At 44.8% G+C, this 21,594-nt stretch overlaps 1 protein-coding gene and 1 pseudogene across 19 annotated transcripts in view; both read left to right on the top strand.

The window, feature by feature from the left end:
* The window catches only part of Wdfy1 (WD repeat and FYVE domain containing 1), a 93,054-nt gene continuing 71,460 nt past the window's right edge, over positions 1-21,594 (top strand). For 16 of the 19 annotated variants that reach the window (XR_015628562.1, XR_015628570.1, XR_015628569.1 and 13 more), the window contains exon 1: positions 13-176. Coding sequence is in view for 2 of the 19 variants with exons in the window: in XM_087565471.1 (XP_087421597.1) it covers positions 40-176 (137 nt within the window). In the remaining 17 variants the exon portion in view is untranslated. Of the gene's footprint in view, positions 177-21,594 lie in introns of all 19 variants that reach the window. The other 3 variants (NR_172064.1, NR_172063.1, NM_001393984.1) reach the window with 1 other exon arrangement.
* On the top strand, positions 9,765-10,253 carry LOC148003800 (cytochrome c, somatic pseudogene; annotated as a pseudogene).

The raw sequence follows: 21,594 nt of genomic DNA, 5'->3' as shown, positions 1-21,594 counted from the left end.
AGCTGATGGGCCGCCCGCGGGGGAGGCCGCGGCTCGAACATGGCGGCCGAGATCCACTCCAGGCCGCAGAGCAGCCGCCCGGTGCTGCTGAGCAAGATTGAGGGCCACCAGGACGCCGTCACCGCAGCGCTTCTCATCCCCAAGGAGGACGGCGTGATCACCGCTAGCGAGGACAGGTAAGGTCTGGGAGCACGCGGGGGCCAGGGCGTGAGGTGGTGACGGCCACGAGGCACGGGGATCGTGGGGTCCGCGGCTCTGCCTCCCCTCTTGTTGTCACTCCGGATCGAGCGGCCACCTCGTCTCTCGCGTCCCCGTAGTCCACCGAGATCCTGGTGCCGTCAGGCGGATCTGTCTTACTCCTTTAGTCTGGGACCTATCTCCCAACGCGCGCCTTTAGTCCTGGGAACCCTTACACGCTCATTCAGTCCGGAACCTGGTTCTCCAGCGCCCCCTCTATCTTGGGACCCTGACCCACAGACTCTTCCGTCCCTGGACCGGGTCCTACAGCGCCCCTCCAGTCTCAGGACCCCGACGTATAGCACCCACCCATCCTGGGACCCTGGATTTCACAGGATCTCTCTAGACCAAGCTCTTCCTCCAAACGTCTTCAGTTCAGGACCTTCACCACACCCTTCTAACCTGGGTCCTGGTCCCTCCATTCCTCATCCTGACTAAACCTCTATCCTCACCGCTGGCCTGCAGTTCAGGGTTCTCAGTGCACACCCCTGCAACTCGGTGTTCCAGTGCTGTGCTTCTTGCTAGCCTTTTGCCCTGTTGACGCCCGAAACCTGCCCCATGGTGCTGCTCCAACCTCAGACCTTTGCCTCCTGTGCCTTCCTCGCTGGGTTCACCTGGTGCTCCAGAGTTTCTGGGTTCTCCTGGGTCAGTTCCAAGCCCCAGAGGACTAGCTGATTACCTTGGGACCTGGTGCGGCTGTTTATTCCTCACAAGGAATCCCAGGGGCATTCACCTCTTCCTTCTAATTTGTTTGGGGGTTGAGGTTAGGGTGTATATTTTTCAGTGCTTCTTTCTCCTCCTGGCCTCAGAATCAGTTTTTGGTGTTTGTTTTGTTTTGTTTTGTTTTTACCACAGCTGCTAGAACTGGCTGAACTCTTACTGACCAAATAGTTTTCAATTTTTATGTACAAGTGATTCGTTCTTTAAAAGACCAGATGCACTTATTTCAAAAGGAAAATTTTGTTTACAAGTAAGTAATTTTGTTTGCAAGTAATTTATCTCCACAAGTAAAAAACAGAATGTCATTTACCACAAGACTAAAACAAGCTGTGTTATCCATGTTCCAACCTTCTGCGGGTCACTTCGGAAAAGATTCGTTTGGTCCAGTGATTTCATTTTAGCCAAGAGGGAACTGAAGCCACAAAGGTGTTATTGGCTTCTCTGAGTCAAGGAGGTACTGAGGAAGACATGAATGGAACCCAGGACTTGTCATCTGCCCTCTGATTTTCAAGGCAGTGTAAAGTGACTGGAGAAATAGCTCTTGTTTTAAAATTGTAGCAAGTTTGAAACCTTTAAGGTTTAAAACTCGGTTGAGGGAAACAGTTTCCTTAAAGCAGTGATAGGCCCCAAGTGGAAGGGCTCTGGCTAGCACTTTCTACTCTTCTCTCTAAGCTGGAGGCTGAGGCCAGCCTTTTGTCTTCAGACCTTTTGAAGTGAGTGAAATTGAGGGCCTGCCCTGAAAGGGAAAAGGAAACTTGAAGCCCCCAGCTCTGGGAGCCTGACCTTTGTATTTGTATTTTGAATGAGCTTAGGTCCTTTTTCTCAGGTAGTGAGCAAGCTTATTTTTCTCTCCAGTTTACATGTGACTGACCTCGAGGTGGTGCTTGACTGGTAGGATCCTTGTCTGGCTATGTGAATCAGAAGTGGTCAGGGGAGAACCTGAGACCAGGGAGAAGGGATGTAAACAAGACAAGTGGCAGAATAATGGTGTTTGTGTGATACAAATGGGAATTTAGACAACAGTTCATTAGAGTCAGACAGCTTTATTTGGTAAAATATTTTATGTGTGACTCATGTATCTTGGGTAAATTGCCAGATATCTGAGATTCACTGGGTAGGGACAGTGCTAATAAAGATTTTATGGAAAGTGATTACTAAGCTGTTTTTTGACACATGTTCAGGGGAGTCTTGGATCCGCCCGTTTTTAACCGATGCTCAACTGTCCTGAAAGATTCTGGCAAATAACTGGACCACTAGGAGTTGCTTCTGAAGGTTTCTGATGTGTGTTTTAAGTTTTTATCGTTGGTACCACAGTTCATGGGATTTAATGCAAGTGTGGGCTGTGAGTTTTGTCCTTGTTAGTCTTTCTCCAAACTGTCCTGTTTATCATATTCATTCACTCTTTCATTCAGGGACATTGTATCTATGGGGTGTAAGGTCCTGCGGATAAGAGAGGGATCAAAAGCCACAGTGCCCATGCTCATATAACTTCTGATTTATTGCTCCTTATGGCCCTTGACCTAAGGAAGCCTGTATATTTGCCTGAGGACTGGTCTTCCTCATTCAGCCAAGAGTATGATGTCAGGCATGCCCGTTCATTCGTCTCCACCATAACTATAAAGGCATCTGGCATTAAAATAGCTCTTTGCAACTACTGAGCAGTTTACCAAGGACATGGCCTTGTGGGTTCAGCTCCCAGATGCTGGGAAGACACAGAGAGAAGAAACTCTCTGGGCTGAATTCAAGAACCATCTCTAGACGGGTTCCTCATGCATGAAGGGGTGGTTTATAGAAGGGAAGACGCACGTACTGCTTCCAGCAGAGGGAAAGGGTAGAGGAATGTGAAGTGGTCAAGAACTCTATACGTTTTAAAGTGGCTGGAGTGGAGGGTGTCTGGCAGAAAAGAGCTGAGGCCTAGAAAAGGCAGTGTCTGGTTTTGGAAAAGAATTTTGGTATGGCTCTTACTTAGGAACTGGATTTGGTTTTGTAGACAGGGACAAAACTTCTAAAAGCACAAGCAGATGTTATGATCAGAATTTTTGTTTTAGAAATGTCCGGGGTTTGGGGATTTAGCTCAGTGGTAGAGCGCTTGCCTAGCAAGCTCAAGGGCCTGGGTTTGGTCCCCAGCTCTGAAAAAAAGAAAAAAGAAAAGAAAAAGAAGAAGAAGAAGAAAAAAAAGAAATGTCAGTAGTTAACTCTCAGAAAGGCCTTCTCTACCAGTGCAAATTTGCTGTGTGTGTATGTGTGTGTGTGTTTTAGTACATCCAAGGTCATAACCCCCCTTGGGAACAGTGCAGAACGTTTTCCTGATCAGCAGTTCCAAGACTCAATACATTTTCAAAGTAAGAAGTGGTGCCCAGGTATGGATATTTTCTCAAATCTCTTTTGGTGCTAAAATTGATCTGAATAGATGAACTGTTTTTAGTCTTTATTTATCCCGTGCACTGTGAATATTTGTTTCACTGAAAAGTAGCAGTCGTTGAGGATGCCCTTCAGGTCTTGCCAAGAGCATTATGGAACTTAAGCACACCATTGGACAGTCAGAAACCTGAGGTACAAACTACTCCAAAGTAATTACCAAATTACCAAGGTCACAAAGCTATTAAGTGGTAGGACTGAGGTTTGAACCCAGGCCCAAGTTCTTTTTAATCATACAAGACTCTGTGCATTAGAAGAAACCAGTGGGGGCCACATCAGGCAGCCGGTGACTGCCGGCAGCAAATACAAAGTGACAGGACTCACTTTTTGCCCCCATCCATGAGCCCTCCTTCTTACTAATTTTCAGGACTAAAATAAATGTTTTGTACCTTTTTTAATGAAACTTGGCAACTTGCACTTCAATCCTGACAATCGAACCTTTTGTATCCCTTTATTTGTGTGTGCAGATAATGTGTGTGAGTGTGGATGACTGTGCCCAGGGCAGGCAGGCCGAGCTTCCTCATCAGCTCTTTCTTCAGTTTGCTTTTTACTCAGGATTTCCTGGAGCCCAGTCTGGCCTTGAATATATTGTGCAGCTACGGAAGATCTTAAACTCCTAATTTCCCTGCATCCACCTCCTAATACTAGGACTCTGGGCATGTGCCACCACAGTTTTTCTTTATGAAACAGGGCTCACTGTGTAGCCCAGGCTAGGCTAGAACTGAGGATCATTCTGCCTCAGCACCCCCGAGTACTAGGGTTGGAGCTGTGCGCTACCACTAATCTGCTTAGGAAAGTAACTTTAAATATTTATAGCAGGATCCAGCTAAAGTTAATTTATTACAGAAGAGCCACAGGGAACGAGGATGTCCTGAAAGGAAAAGCTAAAGAATCAAGGGGCTTCCTGAAGTCGAGGCCCACTTTTCCAAAGTCTATGCCAGCGGCTCTACCGTCAGTGGTGGTCCCTGGGGACTGTTTGAAATTATGCGCAGTCACATTGGCAGGGCAAAAGATACTGTTGGCAAATGGGCCCATGGCAGGCCCTCAGCTCAGCATCCTTCGATGCCATGGTGACTGCTTAACATCCTGTGGTGCACAGACCCCAGTCTCCTCTTTCTTCTCTTTAGAAAGTGGTTCTCAAACGTGAGTGTTTATCAGAGTTACTTGGAGCTCTTGTGAACCAGTGGGTAGGTACTGGGCCCCCCCCTCCTGGAGGTTCTGTTTAGAAAAGTTAAAGTTAGGGTCCCTGAGAGAGCTGGCCTTACTGTCAAGTTCCGAGGGATTCTACTGATCCATGCTTTAAGCACCCCTGGACAAGAAGGTGGGGGGACATTGAATATCAATCTGTGTGTGGACTGTGTGTGCACTGAGTACAGGTGCCTTGGAGTTCAGAGTGTTGGACCATGGGAGCTGAACTCCAGTCCTCAGTCTGTGCCCTTCATTGCTGAGCCATCTCCCCCTCAGCCCCCCTTTTCCAGCATTTTGGATATGTTTTCCTAGAGTTATTTTACAGATAACCACACCCTAACAAGAACTCTGCCTGTCACTGTGACAGAATACCTGAGATAGGCAACTTGAAAGAAGAAAAGGTTATTTTGGCTCCTGGTTTCAAGTTGTAGTCACTCAGCCTTGTTGCCTTTGGACTGTTGACAGAGCAGTGTGTCACTGCAGGGAAAGGGTGACACAGGAAACTGCGAGCTCCAGTGCAGACAGGAGGTAAAGAAGATGCAGGGATAGGTCTGGCTATGCTCTTCAAGGGAACGCCTCCGATGTCTTCCTCCGGCCACATCCTAAGATTTCCAGCACCTCCTTGTAGTGTCGCCAGTTAGGGACTAAACCTTTAGAAAAGCACCTTTTGGGGAACAGTTAAGATTTAAACCATGGGGGTTGGGGATTTAGCTCAGTGGTAGAGCGCTTGCCTAGGAAGCGCAAGGCCCTGGGTTCGGTCCCCAGCTCTGGAAAAAAAAAAAAAAAAAAAAAAGAAAAGATATAAACCGTGGAGCTGGGGTGATGGCTTAGTGGGTAAGAGTACTTGCTCTGCACACATGAGGGTCTAGGTTCAAATCTCTAGCTGGACATAAAAAGCTGGACATGATTGTATGTGCCTGGTTGGGGGACACAGACAGGTGGGTCTTGCACACTCACATGTATACAGCACACACACACACACACACACACACACACACACCCCATTTCCATTAAATCAGACCACACCTAGCAGCTGAATATAATCTACCCTCTGAAGAGTATTAACTCAATGTGGATAATAAGGCTTAATTGGGGTCCTAAACTTTCAAACTAAGGACTATTTCAGCCAGCTGTGAGTCAGTAAAACGGTACTGTCTGCCTATTGAGGAAGTGAAAGGAAGACCACCATCAAAGGAAGTTCAGTGGTAAATTTAAGACCTGGAGTCACAGCAGTTACTGTCTGGCTAGGCAGAGGGCTAGCGGGTAGGGTGGGGTGACAGAGCGGAGATTGCCTGCCGGGCAGAATTGAGTTGTCTGAGGCAGGAGGGGTTAATTCCCCAGACACATGGCTGGTTTTGAACTCTGCTGGGACTGCACAAAAACCTAGACAGTCAGCTGGTGAAAAGATAGACATTTTCAAAGATGCATGTGCTTGCTAGAAAGCTTTCTAGCTAAGTAAGGGCTACAGACCGCTGTCTTCATTTTGACAAGGTGAGTCTTCATTAGTTTCTACTGCCACAGGAGCCTGCAAGCCCAGTGTTGGGTTCTGCAGGAGCCTTGGGTTTCTTTGGCCTAAGTCAAGCAATTACAGATCTGTGTTTTCAGGTGCAAAAAGAAAAAAAAAGTAAACAAAACAAAAAAACAGAAACAACCCCCTCCAGAAAAAAAGCACCAACTTTTAGAATTCTTATAGGATTTTTCTTTTTCCAGTTACCAGCTCTCTTCATATATTGGTTGCCTCTTAAGCGCTTTAACTTGTTTTCTCAGACAGTCTCATGTAGCCCAGGCTGGCAGTTAGTTTCTTATGAGGCTGAGGCACTGCTGATACTCCTGCCTCCCCCTGAGTTCTGGGATTACAGGCATGTGCCAGCAAGCCAGGTTTCTGCAGTCGTGGGGCCCAAACCCAGGCCTTTGCGCATGCCTGGCAAGTACTCTCCCAACTGAGCTATATCTCCAAACTGTTTTAGAACGCATAAACATATTAAGATGATTTGTAGGAAAATTTCTGTGTTCCTAATTGTTTATAGGGACTGACTGCAAACCCAGATTTTGGGTAAAATGCTCAGAAAGGAAATCTGTTGTGGGTGGAATCTGTTCCTATATCCAGAGAGGTTGTCATTCAAGCCTGAAAAGTAGATTCCTTAGTCTGTGTTATATGATACACCAGAGTGAGGTGGCTGGCCGGAAGTGCAGGGACTCTCCAGTGTTAGAGGGACCCTCACTGGTAGTCATTTTCTTTTTATAGTGTAATTAAGAATGGAGGCTCCAGAGAGAGTGAGAGAGAGTGCCAAAGTTGGAATCTGAATCATGTGACCTTGGACTAGTTACTTTAGCCCCTTTGCATCATGGTCTCCTGAGCTGAAGAGTATCCATAGTATCTACCTCATCGGGTCTTGTGAAGAGCTGACAGGTTGATAATGTAGAAGGAAAGCACTCAGAACTGAGCCTGACACAAGGGCCAGCAGCTGGGAGTTCATTCCCATTTAATTTTCTTTATGTCATCAAAAGCTAAAAACATTTCTGCTGTAGTTCGCGCACGCTCACGCGTGTGTGATGTGCGTGTGTGTGTGTGTGTGTGTGTGTGTGTGTGTGTGTGTGTGTGTGGTACATTCCTGTGTGTATGAATAAAGTGAATTTTTTTCCTGCCCTAAATAAGGCACTAGCATTTGGGAGTTAATTACACATGTAAACTTTTATAACTGACTTTGAGTCATGCCTTGTCTTTATTTCCTTATTTGGTCAGGTACAAGCTCTTTCAGTCATATTCATGTCCCTCATAGATCTTTCTCCTGCTGTGTCAGAGAATCCCAAGATCAGGACTCACACCTTACAACCATACACACAGCCATGGCAAGTTGTAGTCCCAGGACACAGCATACATGTAGCACATGCAGGGAAGATAGGAAGATACCAGACCAAGCTTCTCAGAGTCCTCTCTCTGTGGAGTGAGTGACACAAGATGTGCTAAATGCCATCACTGTTGAATTACGTGACCCCAAGTGTTCAATACTGTTACATATCAGGAGTTCTGCAGAGGCGGGCTGCCAAGGGTACCAAGGGCTAGTTATATGCATACCCTCGCCACATCATGGACCAAAATTCTGTAGTCTTGAAAATAAAAACAAGTGTCAGGTATAAACCATATATTTTGTAAAAAAACTAAACAGGATAAGCTACTCTTCTGAGTAGGGGAATGTTGGGAACCTTCTAGAAATTCAAGGTCAGAGACACCAGCTGAAGGCCATCCTTGAAGATAGTACAACTGTGTCAGACCTGACACCACTATGTGTGCCTGTCCATTTTCTTTTTTCTTTTCTTTTTTAAAGATTTATTTATTTATTATATATAAGTACACTGTAGCTGTCTTCCGACATACCAGAAGAGGGCATCAGATCTCATTAGAGATGGCTGTGAGCCACCATGTGGGTGCTGGGATTTGATATTAGAACCTCTGGAAGAGCAGTCAGTGCTCTTAACCGCTGAGCCATCTCTCCAGCCCATGCCTGTCCGTTTTCACCCTGCTAAACCTTGGTCACTACAGCAGCCTCCATGAGGAATTCCTGAGCCCTGGGATTCCCTTCTTAAATCTGTCTTGCCAAACTGGTGTCCTCAGAATGGCTTTTCACAGTGTCATTTCCCTGAATGTGACCTTTCATTAACACTGAGGCATCAGGTCTGTAAGGGGTGAAGGTCCTTGTGACTACTCTGTACCCAACTTTCTTTGCACAACTGCTTCTCACTTCTCAATGGTTCTGGCCAGGGTGTTCTCTGTCCCATTAAAGTCTGACACCTTTTCCCACCTAGATGCTGTGGGCTCCTGTGCACCCTCCTCAGGCCACTTTCCCTCCCCACCTCCCACATCCTAGCCTTTTAGGGCTGCTCTTTCAGTCAGAGAGTAACTCTTCTGTCTGCCAAGGTCAGCCTTTCTCAGCCCCGCCCCTCACTAGTTGGCGTTGGCTGCTGTTTGCATCCATTCATCTGACCCTCTCACATGGCCAGCCAGTACCTCCAAAGAGCGGGCCATGTGGCTAGCGATTAGCTAGCATCATTGGGTTGGTTGACAGAGCCTCACATCACTGTTTAGTAGGTCGCCCCCCTCTGGCTGACTTTAAACACCTGCCAGCTCTCCCACAAGGAACCAGCTGAACTGTAACAATGATGCTGGTTTCTAGAATCCAGCTGTTTATCACCTTCCCTCTTGCACTTGGCAAGTTATTCTGAAAGTCAAGAGAGCATGAATGTGTACTTACTCACTTTAGGCAGTGTTTTTTTATACTTCATGATGAAATGTTCTCTTTATTTTTTGAGGCAGGGGTTCTCTCATGTAGACTAGGCTTGCCTCAGACTCACTATTAACCTCAAGGATGGTCTTAAGCTGTTAGTTTCCTTGGTTCACCCACTTTGGTATTGGGATTACATGTGGGAGCCTCCACACCCCGTGTATGTGGTGCTTTGACTGGAACTCAGGGTTTGCTGCATGCTAGGCAAGCATCCTACCCTTCATCCACCACACGCGGCTTTATTCAGAACAGTCCCCTTCCAGACCTAAGTGGACGTGCAGCTGACTGTCTTGTTCAGACTGAGGCTGAAAGGTCCCCTGTCAGGGCAACTTCCTCCTCTTATCTCACTTTCTTTGCTTGCCTATGTCAGTCACCTGAAAAGGCTTCTGGGGAAATTTGGGGGTGCTTGAAGTCATTTGGGAGTACTAGGTTATGGTCAATTTGTAGAAATTCCACTTGGGCTGGCTTTCCTGGGGTACCTCCAGCATTTCCTACCTTGTGTGCTTAACTGATTTCCTCCTGCCCACTAGGGAAGTTGTTTGAAGGTCTGAACTTGCTGCTTTTGTCCCATCCATCATGCTCCTGCCTGAGTTTCTAGATGTCGGCCTTTCACCATCCCCTCAGATCTGGCCTCAGGATAGCCTTTCTAGTTGACACACTTGTCTTTACTCGACGAGTGCTGGCCTCTTAAATTCTTCCAGTGTTTAAAACAGTGTAAAGCTTACAGCAGTGTGCACAGTGTTGGTTTGATTGAATCACTAAGCAAGCAAATAAAGGACCAGAGAGCAGAATTTAACAGTAACTCAGACTGCTTACTCAGTGAGTTTATTAATCATAGGTTTCCAGACAGCTATGGGAGAGCTGAAGTTTTTTGTTGTTTGTATTTTTTTGTTGTTGTTTGTTTGTTAACCTTAAGAAAAAGTGTTCTGGAGAGAGTGGGTTGTCTGTCTAAGAGTCTGAACGTTTGTGGTGTTGACCAGCCTGGGGTGATTTTAAAATGGGTGATGTTGAAAAAGGCAAGTAGACTTTTGGTCAGAAATGTGCCTAGTGCACACTGTGGAAAAGGGAAGCAAGCATGAGACTGGACCAAACCTCCAGGGTCTGTTTGGGCAGAAGACAGGCCAGGCTGCTGGATTCTCTTACACAGATGCCAACAAGAACAAAGGCATCACCTGGGGATGGGATGCCCTAAGGGAATATATGGAGAATCCCAAAAAGTACATCCCTAGAACAAAAATGATCTTCGCTGAAATTCAGAAAGGAGAAAGGGCAGATCTTATAGCTTATCTTCAAAAGGCTACCAATGAGTAAATCCACTGCCTTATTTATTAGAAACAAATGTCTCATGGCTTTAATGTATACCATAATTTAATTCATGCACCAAATTGAGATCATGAATGGCTAATGATGTTTTTGTCAGACAGCCCTGATTTAAGTAAAACTGACTTGTCTTAAAGCAGATATGGTCTCTTTTAAAGTAACACTTCTAGTTGTATACATGCTATCCCTGCTCTCCCTTTCTCAAGATAAGATTGGACTTAATTAGTAATGTTTTACTTTCCATAAATATGGGGGCGTGGCCTTGAACCTATTGAATGGTTTTGTACTTAGATTTATATAACTGGGTATATGAATATGTTTGAATATAATATGGGAAAATTCTATCGCCATCTCAGAATCAAGAAGACTCACCCATGCTTCAGTGTGTGTTCACTGGCCTCTGACAGGCAATGCTAAACACCAGGAGGCAACTATTCTTGACATCGCTGTTTTAATTAGAATCCCCTACATCAATGATGCTGCCTTTTAACCACTGAAAGGAATTTACTGTAGTTTATGTATGATATCAAATAAGTATTTAACACTTCTTTATAGTTACTGATCTACAAGTTAAAATGCTTTTAGGAACAAGCAAGTTAGACCTTTTAAGTCGTCTGTTATCAAAGACTAAGCTGTAATTCAGAATTGTCCTTAAGCACCCATTCAGAAACACTCATAACTGGAATTTCTGTTTATGTGAGATTAGGAATGGCCCTCTTTGCCAACTTACTAGATGGAAAGATGAAAAAAAGGAGATAATTTGTAAGTTATCAACAGTAAGAAGATAATTAAATACAATCATAGATGGTGAGAAAGAAAGAAAGAAAGAAAGAAAGGAAGGAAGGAAGGAAGGAAGATAGATAGATGGATGTTCCGTGGCCCCTATGCTGACCCTGGCCTGTCTAGATTATCCCTGCCCTCTAGAGTTTGGGATTTTCCTTAGCACAAAATCACTTTAAAGCTCGCATCTGGACTGGTTTCTTCAGTCACACAGAGAACCCGCAGGAGGAATTTCAGCCACATGTCCATGGATTCTTTTTTTTTTTTTTTGGTTCTTTTTTTCGGAGCTGGGGACCGAACCCAGGGCCTTGTGCTTCTTAGGCAAGCGCTCTACCACTGAGCTAAATCCCCAACCCCATGTCCATGGATTCTTGACGGTGGGGGATGCTACTGGTTGGGGTGGTGCAGTACCGGGGTCCCTGAGAGCCATCTTCTCTGGATGGAACGAATCAGCAGGCTGTGAGACTGTGTCCCCTGCAGCTCTTCACTTTTCCTTCCTGAGGTACAGGCCAGTAAGGACATTTGTCTTTGACTCAGCCAGGCTAAGCCCTCTGAAAACGAGGCCAGTTCCTAGACTTTTGGTTTTGACATCCACTCAACAACCGTCCACTGTTTTGCCTCCCTGTTGCAAAAGGAGACACTTTGTTCTCTGGCGGAAATGAGGAGGTCAGAGTTCTAGTGACTTGGTTGGGAGGAAATTGCTATTTATTTGATAAAGGCAGACTGAAGTGATGATGCTATCATTCCCTCTTCCTTTCAGGCTAACATCTTAATGTCTAGAAACTGTCCTAGGTGCCAGAATTAAGCATTTTTATTCGTATCCTCCGGAAGTACAGTCAGACTAGGACACCACACCCTTTGTTGTGGGTGGCAGAAGTATTTAGAGATTCCCAAGTCTCAGTACCAGCATCTCTACAAGAGGTCACAAAACCCAGCTTTCTACCCAATTACTGTTCATCCGGTATTTAGTACAAATATGACTGGACTAACATTGTAGCATGTTGTATATTCTAAAAATTGCTTCTTAATTAATTGGTTGAAACTACCTAGTTATCAGCATAAAATTAGAAAATGACTAAATCGCTTTATCCCATTTGTCTTGGGATGAAAATTAGTGAGATACACTAATTGTCAGTGTTGCTGTTGGAGGTGGGGTGTGCTTGACTTAGGCTTCTTCAGAAATAAGTGCCATTGGAGATGACAAATGGGCACAGGCTCTTCAAGGTTATTATTCAAGTATCATAGTGCATTCTGGAAAATACGTAACACACCCAGATGTATGTCCTCACAGCATTGCCAAATTAAAAATTGTACTGATCATTCTACTAGCTGTTTCCTGCGTGAGAGTCAGGGCCCTGAAGAAGAGACCCATGCTTTGCATCCATCTTACTTCAACGAGGCTTACCGGGAGCAGAGTTCATGGCTTCCCAATTCCCCAAAGGGAAGAAAAGTGAGCCCTCCCCTCTGACCCCGGGAGCGCCTTCTGTAGATCATACACTGATCTCCATGGTATGAGTGCTTCTGACCCAGGGCTGTGGTGCCGAGTCCGCTGTGCACAGGAAAGTGACAAACACACTTACTAACCGGCTAACCGGTATTATGAAATGCTTTCCTGTGCCCTCTTCAGATGTTAGAGACTTTACTTAGGATGGGCGCAAAGTGAGGATTCTATATTCCAGTGAGGAATTAGCTTGAGTTGCTAGCACACATGGTATGTTTCAGTCCTTTGTAAATGTTGAAGCGTGATTCCTAAGTATTTCGAAATGTATTCTATCCATCTGTATTGGTTAGCCTTCAGTATGTTCAGACCACCTCGAAACAGCGGCTTAAAGCAGCTGGTGTTTCACTGTCATGAGCTGTGGTCAGTGGCATGGTTTCTGACTCAGGCTCACTCATGCTTGCGACCAGCCCTGTGTCTCAGCACTGGGGAAATAGCTTGTTCTAGGCTTGTCAGGGATAATTTGGCAGGATACCAACCCCTATCCCCCAATACCTACTTCCTGTTACCTGTCATAGCTCCTTCTAGGCAGGCTATACCAACCCCAGCCCAGCAGGAGAGGCCTTTCTCAGAAGAGCCTCACTTCAGACACACTGTGGGCCATTACAAACCCCAGGTAGCCTACCAAGAGGAATCAGAGAGAGATGTTCAGTGCCCATGGGAAAGGCTATACAACCAGATAGTAAAGGGCATAGAGCGGGAAGAGAACACTTCACATACAGTTACCTGCCACAGACTCTTGACATCGTATTTCATGCTAGGTCCAGCTCAATCCACACCTTGAGGTAGTGAGAGATTTTATTAGAATCATCATTCCTGTTTAATCACAAATGTCAGATTTTCTTTGAGATTTGGAGCCCAAGTCTAGCTCAACCTAGATCTTTCTGTGCTCAGAATCTCTTAAAGGGGGCCTGCCCCCCACCTCCAACACACACACACACACACACACACACACACACACACACACACACACACAGAGTTTTAGAGCTTTGCCTAGGGTCATGCAGGAGGAATGACAAATGTCTTTAGAACTCATGGGATGCAGCCCACCAGTTAGCACAGCCACTATGGGTGTGACCCCGAGGACCTTGTATCCTGAGGACTTTCTTCATGCTGTACGGGGGTCTACTCTGCTTGCTGCCCTTGAATTCCTTGTTAATCTTAGAATCGTGTGAAACTCTAAGGGATGTCCAGCTCCTCACTGGGCAGAATCACTGTCACTCATGATAATAGTGCTTGGTCTCTTTCGGGCATTGCTGCTGGAGCAGATTAATGATTCAGTCACCACCCTAGGAAAACATTTGGAAAAATAAAGTTGTTAGCAAAGCTAGGTTGGTTAAGATGTTTTTGCTACTGGCTTTGATGTAAAAAATCTTAGGGAACAATTTGAAGTTGAGAAAGGGACACGCTTTTTAGTGAAACTAGGGACCCTTTGTGGCCAGGGAACAAGAAACATGGCAGCACTGACTGATGTGCCTCTCATTGAGACTGGCTAGGTAATGATTGGATCCTTATATCCATTTTGCCCTCGGCTTCCGATATTATTTAATTGCTATTGAGTAGATATGCATTCTGAGGATTTAAAGTAGATGTGACTGATTTTTTTTTTAATTAATTAATTTATTTCATGTATGTGAGTACACTGTAGCTGTCTTCAGACACACCAGAAGAGGGCATTGGATCCCATTACAGATGGTTGTGAGCCACCATGTGGTTGCTGGGAATTGAACTCAGGACCAGTCAGTGCTCTTAGCCAGTGAGCCATCTCTCCAGCCTGACTGATTTTTATATAAAAGTTTAGATTCATGATTCTTTTAAGATTCTTATAAGATTACTTTTAAAGATAAACAATAAAATAATCCTTTCTTAATAAACTAAATGGCTGCCTGCCAGGAAGAGACACTGGCTGAGGAAACCGCCTTGCTTGCTTACGCTTTGTTAGTCTACAGCACGTTGTCTAGTTCGAGTGTATGTGGGTTCTTGGGAGTGATTTGTTTTCTTTACCTGTACTGCATAATGTTTATTTCTTGTAAAGGTATTGGGGAACATTACTGTTTTTCTTTTTTTCATAGTCACTCACTAAAAGAAAACTAGAGGGGGCTGGAGAGATGGCTCAGCGGTTAAGAGCACCGACTGCTCTTCCAAAGGTCCTGAGTTCAATTCCCAGCAACCACATGGTGGCTCACAACCATCTATGGGATCTGCTGTGTACTTGTATACATAAATTAAATAAATAAATCTTTAAAAAAAAAAGAAAAGAAAACTAGAATGTGATCACATTGTAATTTTATACTCCTTGACAGATTTCCCTGTGATATATAAGCCAGGGGAGAAAGAATACAGTTGCTGAAACCTTGCTTCTTCCACCCCCACCAATTATGTGTGTGTGTGTAAGGTTTGTGAGAGAATGTGTTAGAACTCTGTTCCATCCATCAAATCTGTATGAATATGTATGTAAAGCTTGTATTACGTGTGTGTGTGTGTGTGTGTGTGTGTGTGTGTGTGTGTGTGTGTATGAAATGCTTAGAGCCTGCTTGTTGGAACTTTGTTCTATCCACCCACCAAGTACGTGTACATATGTGTATGTGAAGTGCTTGGAGCCTGCTTGTTGGCGCTTTGCTCCAGCCATCCAATGTGAGAATTTGTATATGCCTGTCTGTCTGTATATGTGTACTTATTATGTGTGAAGTGGTTGGAGCTTGTCTTTGCCTCAAACATTCTCTGTTTATATGTGTGCATGTTTGAATTTTCTTCCTTCCTTCTCTCTAATCACTAGCTATCATCAGCCGCAGCCCTCCTTGGGTGTCATCAGCACTAATTCTGATCTCAGTCTCCATACTTTGGTGTCAAAGCTGGTCTTTGGCAATTCTTCATCTTCCTTTGTGTAGGAGTTACTGCTTTAGCAGAAAATATATGCTAATTTCTGGAAAGGTTTGTTTACTTTTTAAAAATCATACAAGGTTTTGTACATAAGGGTTTAATTTACATTGTGAGGTTTCTATCACCTTCTAGTGAGAGCTGGATGAAATTGGACAAGGCAGTGTGTTGCAGCAGCCATATTGGCTTGTATTTTTAAAGATGGCTTTCTGCTCATTTCTGTCCCTTAAAGCATAAATTGGAGGTTAAAATGTCGGGGTTGGGGATTTAGCTCAGTGGTAGAGCGCTTGCCTAGCAAACGCAAGGCCCTGGGTTCGGTCCCCAGCTCCGAAAAAAAGAAAAAAAGAAAAAAAAAAAAGGAAAAATGTCCATCATCTTTGCCTCTTTGCAGATCATGAGCTTTTCAGGAATACCTGTGTAGGTCTAGAATGCAAGAAATCTATACCTATACAGTTTAGTGCTTTGAATTACAGGAGCTCAGCAGGGACAAACTTAGAGGGTAGAAGCTTATTGCCTTACATCTTTCAACCTAGGGAGTCTGGTACCTTTTGGGAGACTCTCTTGCCCAGCCTTCTTGCATCTGGTTTCTTGGTTTTCTCTGCAGGCAGTGTGTTCTCCTCCTTTGGGAGTAATCCTAACTGGGCCTAGTCCATCCACAAACCTCTAGCTGTTTCCCACATTCATGTCTCCTTGTGGAGGCCAGAGTCCCTTCCCTGCTCTGTAGCGGCCTACAGGGAAATGCGACTCTGTATAGTCAGGATGTTCCTGACTCCCAAGCCTGTCCCAGGCACAACTTCACCTTCTTGATGGCCAGCCGACCACGGAGTTTTTAGTCCAACACATAGAAATAGAAGTCTCTAGAGTGGTCTTGTTAAAAAGGGAAAGTGCCGGTGTGTACTTAAAGTTGCCTCTGATTCTTATGCCTGAGGCTCTAAACAATTTAATCCTTCACTCAGTCTGTACTCCTCAGCCTTGTTCGAGCTTAATGGTGATGTTGACAGACACATTTTTAAGGCATGGAGTATTTTTGCGTTTGCTATTTTAGATAGCCGCACTTGAATACTAAGCAAAATCCAATCCTGGGGCTCACTCCAAAGTGTGTACTCATGGGTTTGCCAGCAGGTCCCCACGCGCTCTGTTGTCGTCCTCGTGTCCTAACAAGGATCTAGAGTCAGCGTTTGCTACACGAGTGTCCCCTCCCTCACTGTCTACCCTGACTAGTCAGCCTGGTAACTGCATAGCCAGAGCATGCTTATACAACTTAGTTATATTAACTTTAATTCATTAATTAACTTTAACACAGCTCTTTTAAGGAACACTGAGTGCTTTCGGTCTAAAAGATGGGTCAGTCGATGGGCACTTGGCACCAAACCTGAGGAACCACTTTGGGCCTCCAGAGCCACATGGCAGAAGGAGAGACCTGACTCCTGCCCACGTGCTGTATACACACACACACACACACACACACACACACACACACACACACATTTTATGCACATTTTCTCATACCTCCTAGTCTTTATAATTATTTTTAGTGGCTAAGCTATTAAGTTACAATACCATTTGCCACCACATTTCATTATTTATCTTTTTCTCCAAATCCTGATTCTTACCCATTAACTTCTAGATGAGAAGTTCTCTTCTTTTCCCTGTTTAATTGCTTCTTCAGTTGTCAGGCCTGGAGTCTCTAAATCCAGCAAAGCTTGTCATCTTTGAAAAATGGTAAACACTCACTTGTACTGATTGGTTCTTTTCTACCACTGTGGACCAAACTCAAGCCATCCGTCTCAGGGGCAGGACCTAGACCGGGTGATCCATATTGTTGATCCTGCCATTACCTTTTCTCACCTTTTATGATCAGGTACGTGCAGCAAAACTCTTGCCAAAATGTTCTAATTTTGGATGCTGAGACAATCTCAGAGCCCTGCAGTGGGCAGTCACTGCTGTTTGAGATCTTTCTGCGTTGTGCTCCACAGTCGTGGAGAACACAGACACGTAGTGTGGGAAATTTACAGTACAGTAATGCAGTCTCCTGGGGCAGTGGAAGAGATCACAGCTCTGCGCCATCTCCGCTCTGTTCTAGATTGGTGATGGCGCCGTCCTCAGGGACAGGGCTCTTCTGCTCTGTTGTAGATTGGTGACGGCGCCGTCCTCAGGGACAGGGCTCTGGGCAGAAGTGTAAGCTGTCACACAGACTGGAAGACGCACTTCCACCTGAAGCAGCTTTTGAGAGACAGACTGCTGTTTGAATGGACATTGGAAAACCCTAATGATTCTAAGGTGTTTCTTTTAGAAAGTTTCCTACTTAGGCTGATAGGGTCTGGGAATATCGGAGGCGATTCAGCCCCTAAATTAATAGAAATGGAGGAAAACAGCACCTGAGTGTAGGTGTGCAGAAGAGAGTTGTCAAGTAGTAAAGAAATGTTCTGTTGGTTTAGTTCATCGCAGGTGAGGAAACAGTTTCAACACAGGTCTTCTGGAAAGAAGTGGGCTTACTTTCCACAGAACCACCAGATCTCAGGACTTACTACTTAGGCTTATTATGTAGTTGTAAGATTTTGAATAACTCACATTTAGTAAGATTTTGAATAACTCACATTTAGTAAGATATCACACAACTGTTAGTATTGCATTCAAGCAGGCTTTGCTTCTAATTTGCTGAGTGGTTAGGTCCCCCCCGCCCCGGGATTTCTTAAGCTTTTACACAATTGAAGCCTATTTTTTAAAATAGTCTTATTGAGCCAAGGAGAAACAGTGATCATAATATGAAACAAATTCCAAGGTAATTTGTAACATTGGAAAACGTTGTTTAACATGTGGATTCCTGAGAACTACAGAGTATCTGGGGTTAGATTTAATGTTAGTTTGATTGAGCCATAGACGTGGAAGACCTTAGCAGTAAAGGAAGTGAAAGGTGTGGTTTGAAGAGGACTCTGGCTAAAGGTCATAAAGCTGGAGTCTAGTACCCGCTTGGAGCCTGATTCCCAACGAGGTTGCGCTTTTCTGTCCTTATATAATAAGTGGTTTTCAAGGTAAAAGTTTCAGTTTCCTAGCTCGATGGTTAGGTCCAAACCAGGGTCAGATTTGTGCCAACCAAGTTGTATGCTGTTTGTTCTACAGAGAAAAATGATTCTGTCTTCTAAATGCTGGAGTCCAGCTTAGTGGGGTCTGAGTTTGACCTTGGGCTAGATTAAATATCATTCTGAAGGTGTGTGGAGTTCGGTTATTGGGGTCCAGTGATGTGCAGAAGAGATGGGCTTTTAAGATTATTTCCTCACCACTGGGTTTCCTGATGTCTGAATGTTGACCTTGCTGAGCACAGAGGGTAAAGTGTATTCCATTAAACCCATGACCAGAGTTTTAGTGAATTACCAACATTATCTTCTTCCTTGGCTTAGAAATGGTGACGTGGTTAGCTGCCAAATTTAACCTGTAGTGGTCCGGTTGCAGATAAAGGCAATGAACTTAAATTAAAGCAGAGCTGCATGGAACACTACTTGATCTCCAAGTGTGGCTTTTGTCCCTTGGATTTAGGGAGGAGTGGGGATCGTTTAGTGGACTTAATGCTCACCTTGGAGTTGGCCTTTTATTACATGGCTTTGGCTTCATCTCTTGTGCTGACATGTAGCCCTAGCATTTCTGATTTAAGCAACACGGAGTAGAGTCAGCCTAGGTAAGGCCCCTTTGGCGAATCAGGTCTTGGGTTAATCCTTGTGTGCTCCATTGAGTTTTTAAGAGGAAGGAGTTGTGTTGAAATAGTATCCACCCTATCATCTACCTAGAATGACCAGTCTGTAGAGGAAAGTTCATGGTAGAGTGGTGAGGGAAAAGGGCTTGGGGTGTAACCTGAGAGGACCGTATGGAGACTTGAAGTATGGTGACTCAGGAGATTTTGGGGCCTGAGCTGCGGAATCACAGGAGCTCAGTTTGTCACTCAGATCCTGGAGTTGGGTTTGAAATCACCAGTACTGGATGTGGAGCACAGAGCTCCCTGGGAGACGTAGTTGCATTGGGTATACTAGAGGTGAGCTGGAGGCTGGGAAGAGACCAGAAGGCAACATGGGAGGAGTGTACGGTGTGAGTGACAGGCCCTGACTGGTGGCCAAGCTGAAGACAGCAGAGAAACAACAACATGATGCTTAGCAGTTACTCTTCGTTTCTTGACGAAATAGTTAGCCAGGCATGGTGTACACACCTGTAATCCCATACTCCAGAGGCTGAGGCAGGAGGATCCCACCTGAGCCAGTCTGAGTAACATGGTGGTAACAACACCATGTCAAAATAAAACAAAACAAAAAACCAACAGCCCCCAAAGCAAACACATACCTGAACAGTGACACATAATTACAGTTGTTATACTTACAGAAAGATACAACTATTTATTAATTATTTTAATATCAATGAATATCTACTGTTGTTTTGTTTCTGATCACTTTATGGTTTATTTTTTTTTAAAATAAGAACTAAAATAAAACCCCACATTGTATATTTGATGTATTTCTTTTTTTGTTTTTGTTTATTTTTCTCCATTTTTATTAAATTGGGTATTTCTTATTTACATTTCATTTGTTATTCCCTTTCCAGGTTTCCAGGCAAACATCTCCCTAACCCTTCCACCTCCCCTTCTGTATGGGTGTTCCCCTCCCCATCCTCCCCCCATTACCACCCTCCCCCCCAACAATCACGTTCACTGGAGGTTCAGTCTTGGCAGGACCAAGGGCTTCCCCTTCCACTGGTGCTCTTACTAGGCTATTCATTGCTACCTATGCGGTCAGAGTCCAGGGTCAGTCCATGTATAGTCTTTAGGTAGTGGCTTAGTCCCTGGAAGCTCTGGTTGCTTGGCATTGTTGTTCATATGGGGTCTTGAGCCCCTTCAAGCTCTTTCAGTCCTTTCTCTGATTCCTTCAATGGGGGTTCCGTTCTCAGTTCAGTGGTTTGCTGCTGGCTATGTATTTGCCGTATTCTGGCTGTGTCTCTCAGGAGAGATCTACATCCGGTTCCTGTCGGCCTGCACTTCTTTGCTTCATCCATCTTATCTAGTTTGGTGGCTGTATATGTATGGGCCACATGTGGGGCAGGCTCTGAATGGGTGTTCCTTCAGCCTGTGTTCCAAACTTTGCCTCCCTTTCCCTCCCAAGGATATTCTTGTTCCCCTTTTAAAGAAGGAGTGAAGCATTCACATTTTGGTCATCCTTCTTGAGTTTCATGTGTTCTGTGCTTGATGTATTTCTTTTTTTTTTTTTTTTCAATTTTTTTTTTCCGGAGCTGAGGACCGAACCCAGGGCCTTGCGCTTGCTAGGCAAGAGCTCTACCACTGAGCTAAATCCCCAACCCCTAGATGTATTTCTTAAGCTTGTTGCTCTGTCTTGGTTCTTTTCCCTTTCAAATTAATATAGAAAGAATTGGGTTTTGTGTAGACGTTCCCACAGTCTCGCTTTGCTGAACAGCTTTTCTGTGGTGTTAGCAGGTCCTCCTGTCCTCCCGTCATCCCTATATGCTGAAAGTAATAGCTGGGTCTAGCAGCCTGGTAAGAGTCCGGTGGCCTCAAGACGAACACAGAATAAAACAGGGTTATGCACTGTGTCGTCATGTCACCTAGTAAATGAAAATCACCGTCTAGCTTGAATCCCTTTAATCACACACAGGAGTCTCTGCAGATCTTGAGAGTCGTCATAGGGCACAGCTCTAGTGACCAACCCCAGAGCCTCATCATTCTCTTCGATGGCAGCGCCCTCCCATCTGTATAGTCTTCCTCCCTCCCCGTAGCATCCATCAGCCATACCTGAGTTTTGTCTTTATGGAACAGTTTTACTTGTCTAGAATTTCAGAAAGAAGTAACTAGGGAAATAGATGGAAATTTGGTCTAAACTTAACATTTGCAAACTGTTGCATTGCTATTAGAAATATACTTTTATTTATTCATCTCCTTGTTTCTGTGTGTGTTTTGTGGGTATGGCACAGGGATGGAGGTCAGAGCAGGACCCATGAAGTCAGTTTTCTCCTTCTATTGGGTACCAGGGATTGAATAAAGGACTTCATTCTTGGTGGCAAGCACCTCTATTCAGTCAGTGAGTCACTTTGCCAGTCTGTTATTAGGAATAGGAGCACAAGGGTCTGAGAATGGCAGTGAGTTGTGACAAAACAGACACGACTAAATGCAGACCCAGAAGGCACTGGGGAAGAAGAGCCAGGCTGGCCTCTGCAGTACACGCCCCTGTGCCCTTTGGCTCTGTTCTCCTTTGTCCCTCTGCTGTACACACACAGGATTTCCTCAGT

The sequence above is a fragment of the Rattus norvegicus genome, chromosome 9 (assembly GCF_021556685.1).
Source record: "Rattus norvegicus strain SHRSP/BbbUtx chromosome 9, alternate assembly SHRSP_T2T, whole genome shotgun sequence".
Taxonomy (NCBI): domain Eukaryota; kingdom Metazoa; phylum Chordata; class Mammalia; order Rodentia; family Muridae; genus Rattus; species Rattus norvegicus.
The sequence above is the reverse complement of the archived record's forward strand: the minus strand, read 5'-3'. Positions and strand labels throughout refer to the sequence as shown.